Here is a 14,177-nt window from a genome sequence, read left to right as displayed (position 1 = left end):
CAAATCCACCCAATCAATTTAATTCTGTTATTCCAGAGGCATTGCTGCTCTGATATTTAGTAGAAGGCACACATGCCTTTGGCAATATTCAGTTCAATTACTAAACCCACAGCATCAGGGTAAGCTGAAAAATGGTAACAATCCTCCTTCCTCCTGAACAGACATTCCGACACTTAACAGGCATATTTTTACAAGCAATGGAAACAACCTTTTCCTAGTGCTGTTAGCACATGATGCATTCTTGACCTAAAGCAAACAGGACACTCAATCACTTTCAGCCAATTTGAAAGAAATAGAATCAGCAAAAATAAGCAAGACATCACAGCAAATTAAATAAGACAGAACTATCATCTACAATATTGTGCATAGATGAAAATCTACATGCATCTGCTCATGTGTAAGCAGACATACGTGTACCGTTAAGACTGCACTTTTTTTTGCTGTTTAAAATAGTGGACTGAAATGGGGAAGAACTGTTTTAAATCCAATGTTTTAAAGGATTGCTGCATGGTTGTAAAGCAAATAACTTAATACTTCTGGCAAACATTGTGCAAACTGTTGTAAATTATATGTTGTAAACAAATTGGAGCCTCGGGGCTTCTGTGAACAGAAGCAGCTGGGTGTCAACTAGAAGTCGGCTGGTCTATGGACTATTGGCCAGTTTTATTCGCAAAAGCTTTTTGCCTGGTAACAATCTTGTGACTGATTTTCATGCAACTGAACAGCTCCTGGCTGAGAAAAAGATAAACATATTTTGATCTCCACCAGCCCAGGAGCTGACTCTTTGCTCTCTGCCATCAAAATCTATTTTATATCTGAAGATAAATATGTCATCTTTTCTTCACTATTTGTTATAATCTATGACATTTAACTGATAAGTCAGTGACCTTTTATAAATGAACCAACCACCTTGTGAATCTTGAAAACAAGAAGCACCTGGCAGAAGACTATTGGAAAACAATGTTTTGACAAGTATCAGAATCACAAGGGTCACCTCAGCAACCTGACAAGGAACAATTGAACTATAACCTATTTTTCTGTGTGTGAATGCCAGTATATCTGAATGTGAGTGAGAGAGTGAGTGAGTGAGTGAGTAAGTGAGAGAGAATGTTTTATACCCATTTTCCTGTCACTAGAGACTAATTGCTTGTAATAAATAGTCATTCTTGTTTAGTATAGGTGCTTGGAGCATGCTAAGTGTCAATGAAGTTCTGACGGGACATTTCAGGAAAGGAGGCTGATGACTAACCACGAACGTACGTGAGGAACAGAGATGGACTGCACAATTCATACAAGCAGCAGTAGATTAACTGTGCAATTGGGGAAGAAGCAAACAATTGTATTTTTGAGGGAAGGAACAGATGGACTACAACTGAGGGAATAAGTAAGAAATGGAGTGTGCTCCTGATGAAGTGTGGAACATAATTGGAATAACTTTGGTTAAACTTTGGCTTAGTTCCAAAAATTTTTAAGACGGTGAATCATAGGATGCCAGAAATCTAGGTGTTGACAGACATGCTGTTCAATTCCAATTACAACCAGAGACATGGAGATACAATTGAATGGATTTGTCAATGCCCCATGTATTAAATTATGAATGACTGCAGATAAAATTTTGGGTTTTTTTTTGCTCTGGCTTCCTTCTGTCCCTGAATGCTAAGGGACAAGCAGTCAACAAGCCAACAGTGGTTGAAGAGGCTAATCCTGAACCACAAGTACGACACATGAAGGTACAGTGTCATTGTGGATTTCCATTTGCCATGTTGGCACCTGTTTCTGGATTAGTGCTACTGGAAGAGCACAGCAGTTCACTCAGCAACCGAGGAGCAGTAAAATTGATGTTTCAGGCAAAAGCCCTTCATCAGGAATAAAGGCAGAGAGACTGAAGGGTGGAGAGATAAGCTAGAGGAGGGTGGGGGGTGGGGAGAAAGTAGCATAGAGTACAATAGGTGAGTGGGGGAGGGGATGAAGGTGATAGGTCAGGGAGGAGGGTGGAATGGATAGGTGGAAAAGAAGATAGGCAGGTAGGACAAGTCATGGGGACAGTGCTGAGCTGGAAGTTTGGAACTAGGGTGAGGTGGGGGAAGGGGAAATGAGGAAACTGTTGAAGTCCACATTGATGCCCTGGGTTTGAAGTGTTCCGAGGCGGAAGATGAAGCATTCTTCCTCCAGGCGTCTGGTGGTGAGGGAGCGGCGGTGAAGGAAGCCCAGGACCTCCATGTCCTCGGCAGAGTGGGAGGGGGAGTTGAAATGTTGAGCCACAGGGAGGTGTGGTTGATTGGTGCTGGTGTACCGGAGATGTTCCCTAAAGCGCTCTGCTAGACAGGCCAACAAGAGGTGAGGCCATACTGGATTTGGTCCTGGGTAACAAACCAGACCAGGTGTTAGAATTGGAGGTAGGTGAGCACTTTGGGGACAGTGACCACAATTCAGTGACTTTTACTCCAGTGATGGAGAGGGATAAGTGTGCATTGCAGGGCAAGAGTTATAGCTGGGGGCAGGGAAATTATGATGCGGTGAGGCACGACTTAGGATGCGTGCCTTGGAAAAGTAGGCTTCAAGGAAAGGGCGCAATTGATATGTGGAGCTTGTTCAAGGAGCAACTATTGAGTGTCCTTGATAAGTATGTACCTGTCAGGCAGGGAGGAAAGGGTAGTGTGAGGGAGCCGTGGTTTAATAAGGAATTGGAATCCCTTGTTAAAGGGAAGAGGACGGCCTAGTAAAGATGAGGCTTGAAGGTTCAATTGGGGCGATTGAGAGTTATAAGGTAGCCAGGAAGGATCTGAAGAGAGAGCTAAGAGCAGCAAGGAGGGGACATGAAAAGTCCTTAGTTGGTAGGATTAGGGAAAACCCAAAGGCTTTCTATAGGTATGTCAGGAATAAAAGAATGACTAGGGTAGGAATAGGTCCAGTCAAGAATAGTAGTGGGAAGTTGCGTGTGGAGGCTGAAGAGATTGGGGAGATACTGAATGAATACTTTTCGTCAGTATTCACTCAGGAACAGGACATTGTTGCCGATGTGAATACTGAGTCACAATTAATTAGAATGGACGGCTTTGAGGTATGTAGGGAAGAGGTGTTGGAAATTCTGGAAAGGGTGAAAATAGATAAGTTCCCTGGGCCTGATGGCATTTATCCTAGGATTCTCTGGGAAGCAAGGGAGGAGATTGCAGAGCCATTGGCCTTGATTTTTATGTCCTCGTTTTCTACAGGAATAGTGCCAGAAGACTGGAGAATAGCAAATGTGGTTCCTTGTTCAAGAAGGGGAGTAGGGATAACCCTAGTAACTATAGGCCAGTGAGCCTCACTTCTGTTGTGGGCAAAGTCTTAGAGAGAATTTTAAGGGATAGGATTTATGAACATCTGGATAGGAATAATGTGATCAAGGATAGTCAGCATAGTTTTGTGAAGGGCAGGTCGTGCCTCACAAACCTTAGTGAATTCTTTGAGAAGGTGACTAAGGAGGTGGATGAGGGTAAAGCGGTAGGTGTGGTGTATATGGATTTTAGTAAGGCGTTTGATAAGGTTCCCCATGGTAGGCTACTGCAAAAAATACGGAGGTTGGCATTGAGGGTGAGTTGGAGGTTTGGATTAGGAATTGGCTGGCTGGAAGAAGACAGAGGGTAGTAGTTGATGGTAAAAGTTCATCTTGGAGTGTAGTTACTAGCAGTGTTCCGCAAGGATCTGTTTTGGGACCATTGCTGTTTGTCATTTTTATAAATGACCTGGAGGAGGGGCTAGAAGGTTGGGTGAGCAAGTTTGCAGATGATACGAAAGTCAGTGGAGTTGTTGACAGTGAGGAAGGATGTGGCAGGTTACAGCGGAATATAGATAAGCTGCAGAGCTGGGCAGAAAGGTGACAAATGGAGTTCAATGTGGGTAAGTGTGAGGTGATTCACTTTGGTATGAGTAACAAAAAGATGGATTACTGGGCTAATGGTCGGATACTTGGTAGTGTGGATGAGCAGAGGGATCTTGGTGTCCATGTACACAGATCTCTGAAAGTTGCCACCCAGGCAAATAGTGAAGTGAAGAACGCAGATGGTGTACTGGCTTTCATTGGTAGAGGAATTGAGTTCCGGAGTCCTGAGGTCATGTTGCAGTTGTATAAGACTCTGGTGCGGCCGCATCTGGAGTATTGTGTGCAGTTTTGGTCGCCATACTATCGGAAGGATGTAGAGGCACTGGAACGGGTGCAAAAGAGGTTTACCAGGATGTTGCCTGGTATGGTAGGAAGATCGTATGAGGAAAGGCTGAGGCACTTGGGGCTGTTTTCATTGGAGAAAAAAGGTTTAGGAGTGACTTGATAGAGGTGTACAAGATGATTAGGGGTTTAGATAGGGTTGACCATGAGAACCTTTTACCACGTATGGAGTCAGCTGTTACAAAGGGGCATAGCTTTAAATTAAGGGGTGGTAGGTATAGGACAGATGTTAGGGGTAGATTCTTTACTCAGCGAGTCGTGAGTTCATGGAATGCCCTGCCAGTAGCAGTGGTGGACTCTCCCTCTTTATGGGCATTTAAACAGTCGTTGGATAGGCATATGGAGGATAGTGGGCTAGTGTAGGTTAGGTGGGCTTGGATCAGCGCAACATCAGGGCCAAAAGGCCTGTACTGCGCTGTATTTTTCTATGTTCTATATTCTATGTTCTTTGAGACTCCTTCAAATGTGTAGGAAAGCAAAGGTAAGAAACACGAAGAAGATGACACCAAACCGAGTGACAACTCAGACCCAGCCTTGTTTTATGGTATTCTTCAATGTGAAACTGCTGGAACTGACATCATCAAACTGTATAGTGATAAGTCTGTTTTCCTACAGAATGCATGGAACCGAGTCGCTTTCATATCCAATTTTCTGAGTGATGAGTGCAACTTGTTCCCTGCACCTATGTCGTTGATCTACAGAGAAGATAATGTCCATAAATAATTTGTTTAAGATGTCATTCTAATCTTTAAATTATATGAAATTTTGATTCCATCAAACTTCAGACAATTGTGGCAACAGCAGAGATCAGACAGACGAATGTAAATGCACTCCCCAATGGGTGTATTGACATCACTCGGCAACATATTAAGAACTTGTCTTCTGACTTGGAGCAACTCACTGGGGTGGACAGCCACTGGGAGCTCTAAGAATTTGACCAGCTCTGACCTGGCAGGAATAGACACAGCAGCATTCAAGCAGTTTTATTTGGTGCAAACAAAAGTGTAAGTTTGGACAAAATATGACAAAGTAAGTAAGTTTTAATGACCAATCATTTTTTACCCCATACCAGGTCTCATCTGATGTCCCCCTGGTCACTCACAAGCTTAAGCTTTTTACAGTCATTTATTATCAAACATAGATAGGGGCTATTGCAATGGCATACAATTCAGGCTAGGATCTATTTCAATTCCCATCCACTGATTGAGCAGGAAACCAATGATATTAAGCCTCATGGCAGACTGGAGACAGAAGAGCAAACCAAGCATAATCATCCCCATCGCCCCAATTCACATCTCCAATCAGAAGATCCAGCTTGTGACATTACTTGGAAATCTACAAAAGATGATTTCCAAAAATTACACAAAAGCTGAGAGAACATGAATGTCAGGAAACACTAAATAGGCTGAAACCCATTTTCATCCGGAGGGAGTAACCTAATGCACATCACAAAAATTACAAAGGAGTTGGAAAGGGTCGGTGTAGAGCAGATCTTTTCACTTGGGAAGAGTCTAAAACTGATATTCTACACATATGTGACTAATCCAATAATTCCAATTGGGAAACAGACAGTAGCTCGCAAGTGCATACGGAATAGTTTAGATGAACAGCATCAAAACATTTAAGTCAAAAATTACATAAGCGAAAAAAAAGATATTTTTTTAGGGTTTAATGAATTAAGGTTGATGATCCTGTTAGTTGTACCCCAAGGTGAGGACATCCCATGTGCCCTGGAGGAAGAGTCATAAATGCAGAAAAATATATCAATGAGCCAGTTAATGAATCTGTGGTGTGGTTGAACCAAGAGGTGCATGCTTATCACGATTAACTTCATAAATATATGCAAAACTGATCTTGTCCTCTCAAAGTTAAGATTCATCTTTGACCAACTGGCTTCCTGGAACAGAACAGCAGACTCACGTAGAGCATAAACTCCGTCATAGGCCAGCTGGACTGAACGGCTTGTCCATGTGCTGTGTATTCCATTCAATTCTTAACTTCTGTGTTTGGATATGGTCAATCCACAGTGGCAACCGGACAGGGAGAGTCCATTCCAGACTGTTTATCAAAGATTAATGAAAATATAGAAGATACATAGAAGTGTACAGCACAGAAGGAGACTATTATTTGGTGTCAGCTTTTGCTGTTGGACCTATTGGACTATAATCAGGTGTTACATGATTTTTGAGGTTTTGCTCAAGCAATCCAAACTAATCCTTTGCCTTTTGTCCCCCCTTAGATACATTGCCTGCCTGTGCTCCAAATATTTATCCTTTTGGCTACAGAACACACTTTAATCAACACCTTATTTCAACATTAGTAGTAAACAAAATGCAAATCAAGAAGCGCCAGTAAAGAATACAATATCATCAAACAACCTGCAAATACATTGCTCACCATATCAATATACACATCTGAGTCAGTTTATTCAAATGTCATTAATTTGAAAGTTGATCATTTTGCAGATTTCTGTGTTAAAATATCAATGTGATTTTATACATGTTAATAAATTATTACTTCAACTACCATGTTAATCTAGGGTCTGATTTTTTCAAATATCACCAGTTCATATGCAGAATGTGACTGCTCACAAAGTACTTTGAGGGTTTTACAGAAAAATCTCAGGATACCTTTATGTGCACTACTACAATAAAATGTTAAGTGGTCAGACATAAGCGATGACTAAATTAATTCTGCCATTCACTTCAAAACCTTCAAGTTTGCCACTTATTTTTGATGCAAGAGTGTTATTCTGCATAATCTGCCAGCCAACAAAATAGTATTCTTACAAATCAATCCTTTCAAACACTTGTGTCCACTTGGTTTTAATTGGTCAGTAATTACAAAGAAAAATAGGCAGTCTCATTTTTCTTTTGCCAAAAAGAGAAACCAACAATTGCATCCAAACCTGGAGTCCCAACAAAAAATTTCAAACTAGCTTTATAAACTTCACCTAATTTTTAATTCACAATTCTACCCATTTCAGTTTTTGTCTTCATTTGTATAACTGATCAATCTCAACCAATTCTAACTTTTTAGCCAAACCAAGTCTTTTGGTGTGCACTTGCAAATTGAAAAAAAGATAAGGACTATGAAACTCATGTGTTAACAACACCTTGCCAGCAATGACATTCAAATGACCAACACCACCAAATGACATCATTCAGTCACATTACTGCAGTGTCTCAGTACTGTCAAGCATGCAATCAGAGCACAAGAAGAAGAATAAATGGTTTTTCCATAGCCTCATTTTAAGCAGATAAAAATTACTATTCCATTCATCCAATGCAACTACACATGGATATATTAATTCAGCTGCTGAAGCAGATGCACTGAGGTGTAACATCAATCCGTCCAGTGTACGATGAGAAAATATCACATCAACTGAAAAAATATTAGCTGTCAGGACACAAATGTTGAGAACCCTTCTTTCTATTTCTAACACTGTCACCTTTCAATCCCATAATAAAGAACCTGCCAACTACCCATTGGGCATTTTAGGATGTTTTCAGCAAGAAAACAAGAAGAAAAGGTTTGCATTCACTGACCCTTTAGAAAGCAGCATTCCCTTAAAACAAGTGCAATGGAGTGCTGTCATCGATTGACCTCCATTGTAACCCAAACTATTACATATTGCATAATTGTCCCATGCACGTATATCACAGTTTTTAAATAATGATGCTACCAATTATGTATTCTTAATATTAATATTGAAGAGAAATGCATTTCTCTTATCACTTTCACATTTATAAATAAACCTTTGTGCTCCCATTTGGTTTTTTTTCTACTATTGTAAGTAGTTTTTTCACAAAGGTGAAATATTTTTGTTGAAGGTTCAAAGAAAATTGGAAGCCTTGAAGCAAAGAAACATTATTTTAAGCTTGAAATCACTGGTTTATTATACTGAGACCAGTACACTTGGCAGAAATCTCTGGCAATGAGAGTGCAGATGGCTCAATAGAGCAGTGAATGCATCGCAATGCAAGTGGCATATGGTTACTGTACTCTGCTCCCACACAACGGAAGTTTCTCGAGCAGGCTTGTTGCTAACCATTTCCAGCAAACGGTAAATATGTGTTTGTTTTATGATATGTTGATGGGACAGTACTCATGCTACAATCTCATAGTTCTTCAGTCTTCAGGTTCATCTTCCTTTTGTTACAGTCAAAGGCCAACAGGCAAGCTGTTGAGCTCCAGGAACTCACTTTTTACTCAGATGCCAATGCCACTGAAGGAGTCGGGACCATCATGCAATACACCAATGTTAATCATTTGTTTCTCAGATTAGAAACCATATAAAAATGGAGAAGGGAGGACAGACACACAAGACAAAATCCTTGGCTCTAAAAACATACCTGAATTGCACTTAATATCACTTTCAAATTACAGCAAAAGATGTCTCTCTTATTATTTGAGATAATGTTTTGCTAACCTTGGGTGACAATCCAGAAAGGGAGTTCAACACATGATTTTAGAGACTAAAAACTTGCAATATTTATATAGGATTGTAAACATTAAGGTCCATAGAATTAACTAAGGTACACCACGTCTCAGTGGAGCGGCACTGGGTTTGACGAACATAGGAAGATTTGCTAAGGTGATGAGTGAAGTTTGCCCCTCTGCTCATGTTGCTTTCAGTGCCAGAATACATGAGATGGCTGTACAGTATTCTAGTCTGAACAAGGCAGGATATGGCATTGGTAGTTTCTTGCAGACAGTGGATACGAAAACATGTGAGCTTGTGACAAGAAACAATGAAAACATGCACAGCAGTCAGATTGCTGATGCAGGCTCCACTTCCAACTGTGCGAAGAAAAAAACATGGCAGCAAGATCTAAAGATAGGCTCAGGTATCTCTGCAGACCTTCTGCAATAATTTGGATAGTTTAATGAGGGCGTGCAGGGGCCTGAACAAGGGGAGGAGAATTGGATAAAACAGACCCCACAAAACAAGGTTAGAGTCGACTTACCTTCAGCATTAGTAGGTAGTAGGAAGCACAGAAGCACCACCAGTGGCCTGATTTTATGCATCATCTGACAGCTTGGCACCAGCAGCCGTTGGCAGCCTCGTTCTCACTGTCTTACAAGCTGCTGCAAGTAAGTGCAGTCTGAAACTAGAAATGCTGTGTGCTCAGAATCTGCAAAAACACAATGTCAAAAAATAAAATCAGTAATCGAAACTCCAGAAAATTTTGTCAAATTTTCAAATCATTTACCATCAAAATGTGGTTGTCAAATTAAGCAGAGTACAACAACAGTCCTGCCCAAACAGAACAGATCAAAAGAGACATTGTACCATGTAAAGCACCATTCCATTGGAGGAGGGTTTGTCGTTTCCAAACAGACATCATGTGAAATGAAGCCAAAACTAAACAAAAAAAACGCTGATCAGCTCTTTGAATTCCACTTTCTTAGCCAGTGTCCATATTCCATTGTCAATGCAATCCTCCAGACCAAATTGATCGAGAATGCAGGTGCCCAGCACAAGAGAGATTGGCATGGGCACTCTTCACCTTCCTTTACCATTGTACTGGGACAGTAAATGCCAAGTGTGGTCTGATCCTGTCGCTCTCAATCTGCATCCTAAACAACATTCCACAACAGCCAGATGCTTTGTAACATTCCCAGATCTGTTGCAATGTAGGTAACAGAGAAAAGCGCATACAAAAGGGAGGAGACTTTTGAGTGAAGTGTGCAATCAGCACTGATGGGGGTCCTGAATCGATGCCAGCACCCCCCACATAGTAAGCAGAGTGCTGCTTCTGTTATTGATGGATCAAAATCATCCTTTAAAATTAATGCTAAATGCATTATACAATGACACGTCATCTCCAATATAGAGATACATTTGTCACGTACAGAAGTCAAGATGTTGTTGCAAAGGCTCAACGGCTTGACGGCATTTTACTTGAATAACAGGACAAAAATACAAGACGAAAATCATAGTTGACATTCCACCAGCATCAGCGGCAGTACATCACAGCAAATGTGCCAGCCTACTGTCACTGACCTATCACCCCGAAGAGAGAACGATAATGAAATGTTTTCAAATGATTCATTTTATATAATTATCTGTGATTAGTTCACACTGATAGCAACTTTTAAGTGACAAATGTAGAAGGATTTTTTTAAATCCAAATTTTAAAACTGAAACTTCCAATCAGCTTCTTGATTCTTTTTTGGGCAAACTGCAAGGATCATATTGCAGAAGCAAAGAGTAAGGGGCAACACAGAAAATAACTGAGAAGGAAAATTAACATAATTACAAAATGCAATAGATAACCCTACAAAGACTTAAGTTAGGTATTATTTAGTTGAATGGGATGATAGATAATTTAGTGTAAGAGCAAGAGAATGGATGGAAAAAGAGGAGAAAAGAATGTCCAAAGTTACGAAAGCAAAGTTGAGAAAAAGAGCAATTTAGAGAAAAAAATTGAACAATTTAAATCTCGTAGCTTGTATTTCTACTTCTCAGCATGATTACCAACACTGCTGCAATCCAGTCTCAAAGAACATCTTCACATCCTTTTTAAACAATATCCTTGTTCTTGTAAATTACTGAAACAATGCAGCTAAATTCATACCTAACCAACTTGCCATCCTCTGTGGGATAAGGTCATCCTTATTTGCGACTTAGGGACTTGCAAGCTTCACATTTTCATAAATTTAGAAGATCTCTGCAAAAGTTGACAACTACCCCAATTTCAACTGGGGCTAGATTTTGATGGGTGAGTTTTGATGTTTGGTTAAAACTTGCCTACTTTGGAGGAAAAAGCAAAGCCCAGGAGACTGCAACTCCTATTAGATAACCCTGTCAGGATACAGACCTCTCTCAGAGGGACCACAGGTTTCCTGGATTTGAAAGTTTCAATCCAGAGTACTGTCAGCTTGGGAGAAAAGCAAATGTATGTAGGGTAAGAATCTACCACTTTGATCTTATTTGATAAATATTCAAATTTTAATTTTTCTTTCAATCATTTCAATTTCAAGTACTGCAGTTGGATGAATCACAATCAAAGCCCTGCAGGTTACCAGTAACCAGGAACCAAATTGGTCTCATCACATGAATACCATGACTATAAAAGAGGCTCAGAATGCTGCAGGAAGTAACTCACCTCCTGATTTCCCAAAGTCTATCCATCATCTACAAGGATATGTCAGGAGTGTGATGGAATACTCCTCACTTTCCTGGATTAGTGCAGCTCCAATTACATTCAAGCAACTTGATGTCATCCAGGACAAAGCAACCTGCTTGACTGGCACCAAATCCACAACATCCACTCCCTCCACCACCAACATTCAGAAGCAGTCACATGGACCTCAAACAAGATGGCCTATTACAACTCAACAAAGATCTTTCAACAGCACCTTCCAAACTCACAATCACTTCCATCTGGAAAGAAAAGTGCAACAAATACAGGAGAACCCTACTATCTGCACCTTTCCTCTAGGTCTGTCACCAATCTGAATGGGAAATATTTGACCATTCCGTCATGAAAATCCTGGAATTGCCTCCCTAATGGTAGTGCGTCTATCGACAGTACATGAACTGAAATGATTCAAGCAGACAGCTCGTTACCATCATCACTCAGGATGAGCAATAAATGTTGACCCAGCCCACAACATCTACATCTCTAGTTATTCACAAGACAGATTCATGTTCCTCTGTTTGGCACCTACGTTTCCAAAACGAGAATTGCTGTGATCAGGACTTGATTTCTATCCTGTTTAATGGGAATTAATTGGGTTCTTGCGAGAGAGTCAAACAAAAGCATCAAAAGAAGCTGAAAAAGGAGGATACAGGAGTGGAAATGAGGTACAGCAGTGGAAAGGGGAGAGACTTCAGTGAGCACAAACACACGGGGAAAGCATGGGAATATAAATGGGAAGACTGAAAACCAGAAGATAGGCAGTATGAAACCCAGGAATGGGAGCAGTGAACTAGGGAGAAAAAATTATTTGAGACGGTCTTCAATTAAGACATAATGTTGCATCTGCTTTTCAACTACTTGCTTCCAACTCGTTCATCTGGTGTAATTAAGATCACTTCTTCACACCAGTTTGATCAGATACGTGAAACGTATAACCGTTTAAGAGGGTTGGCTAGCTCAGTTGGCTGGTTTGCAGTGTCAAGTGATTCCCACAGCATGAGTCCAATTCCCACACTGGCTGATGTAACCATGAAGGACCCCCCTGCTGAACCTCTCCCCTAGTGTGAGGTGAGATAACCCTCAGATGAAACCACCACAAGTCTTCTCTCTCCCTCTTTCTAATGAGGCAGCAGCCTATGGTTTGGTAGGACTTTGGCAACTTTACCGTTTTATAACCATTTATATTCAAAATAGAGGGTTAAAATTGTTCATATTGGTTGCTAAGCTTGGTCTTAATTTTCCCTCGGGAAATACTAGAACTGAAGAGACTTAGCATTCAGTGGAAGCTCTTGTCACCATTGACTGTGGATTAGGGCCATTGGCCTTTGTAGAAAATTTTCACCTTGGTTGTCAAGCTTCGTTCAGGAACGATTTAACAATTTGAATTAGGCTCCACAGATGATTACTTGCAAGGTCGGTGGCCTGTTTCTCATAGTTGACCCCAGTTTATTCTAACACTTGAGCTGTGTTGCACACAGGTTAGAACAGCATGACGTTCACTGAGGCTGCAAGTGTTCCAAAATGCTAGCAGGAATGTCATGTGGTGATGTAGCATTACTTTCACTGCTGACTGTGAAGTATCGTAGTTTATTGACAAAATGTCAAGCTCTTATGGTTTACAATAAGTTAACGCATGATTACAAGAAGATTCCAATATCTACAGAAACAGCCAGGATGTATTTGAAAACATTACATTAAACATTGCACTAGCTAAAACAGAAATGTGCAATCTATTTGGTTTTCAATACACTGCGAGGCTAGAGAAAAGTCAGATACTGACTCTTCATTTCATGGTTATGTCACGGTGAAAGAGACAGTGATGTGCACTGTGCTTTCTATGTTGATAGCATCACAAACATCACTGGGAGATTTCTAACCTTCACCATTTCAGATTAAATGGCCACAAAAGTTCTAAAATAACCTGTTCACTTGTTCATCATCAAGGAATTATTGTGTTGTTAATCTGCAATAAATAGTAGTAGCCTTGTCCTACAATCAATGAATCTAGTATGCCCAAAAGATTGATCCAAAAATAGTTGTACAACATTAATACCTGTTTCTAATTCACCTTGGAATTTAAACTTAAAATATCACAACTTACATCTGCCTTGTCAGTTGTATACTTTGTATTATCATTTACACAGTATCTAACTTCAATTACATGGTTTCAACTTACTCCATTTAATACATCACTTAGAAGTGCAATTATAAAGGGAACCTTTGCCCATCATGAAATACTTCTTGTTTCTATTTGTAATGGAAAAAAAAATCTATTTCCTTCTTTTCCATGTTAAGAACTTATTCAGTTTCAGATTCACCACCACACATTCATCTTTTTTTTCTATTCCCTCACTGCCTCCAAACTTCAAATTTCCAAAAGAAAACTGATAGAAATATGATAACAGATGATCAAAACCACAAAAATGTATTGTACAAACGGCTTTGCAGGTTGTTCCTCCACTGCCTCAGCAAATCATAGCCCTCATTCCTACATGACAACACTACAGAAAACTGCAGAGAAGAAGCCACAAAGTAAAACTTTTGAATCCCACTCTAAACTACGAAGAGCATTACAATCCATTTCTCAAAATGCTGATTAGATCTTTATTCCACAGGCTATCAAAAGCCTAAAAATAAAAAACAAATTCAGCTTTGTACAGAAGATACTGACAGAGATGAAACAAACAGCCCACAGCTGGTTTAATCAAGCTACCCTGAGAGCTCTAAACTAAGCAGACAACAAATTCCAAAGCACTTGCTAATGTATTCTACCAATGCCATATTAAAGCATTACATTAAAGATTAAGAAATTATTTTGAACA

At 40.1% G+C, this 14,177-nt stretch overlaps 1 protein-coding gene across 25 annotated transcripts in view; it reads right to left on the bottom strand.

Annotated features, from left to right (window-relative positions):
- Nucleotides 1-14,177, bottom strand: part of LOC140487787 (receptor-type tyrosine-protein phosphatase delta) — a 2,436,480-nt gene that overhangs the window by 458,812 nt on the left and 1,963,491 nt on the right. For all 25 annotated transcript variants that reach the window (XM_072587053.1, XM_072587138.1, XM_072587046.1 and 22 more), the window contains one exon: nt 9,175-9,342. In XM_072587053.1, coding sequence (XP_072443154.1) covers nt 9,175-9,238 — 64 coding nt within the window. In that variant the 5' untranslated portion in view covers nt 9,239-9,342. The remainder of the gene's footprint in view (nt 1-9,174; nt 9,343-14,177) is intronic.

The sequence above is a fragment of the Chiloscyllium punctatum genome, chromosome 2 (genome assembly GCF_047496795.1).
Source record: "Chiloscyllium punctatum isolate Juve2018m chromosome 2, sChiPun1.3, whole genome shotgun sequence".
Classification (NCBI taxonomy): domain Eukaryota; kingdom Metazoa; phylum Chordata; class Chondrichthyes; order Orectolobiformes; family Hemiscylliidae; genus Chiloscyllium; species Chiloscyllium punctatum.
This window is presented reverse-complemented; position numbering and strand designations above follow the sequence as displayed.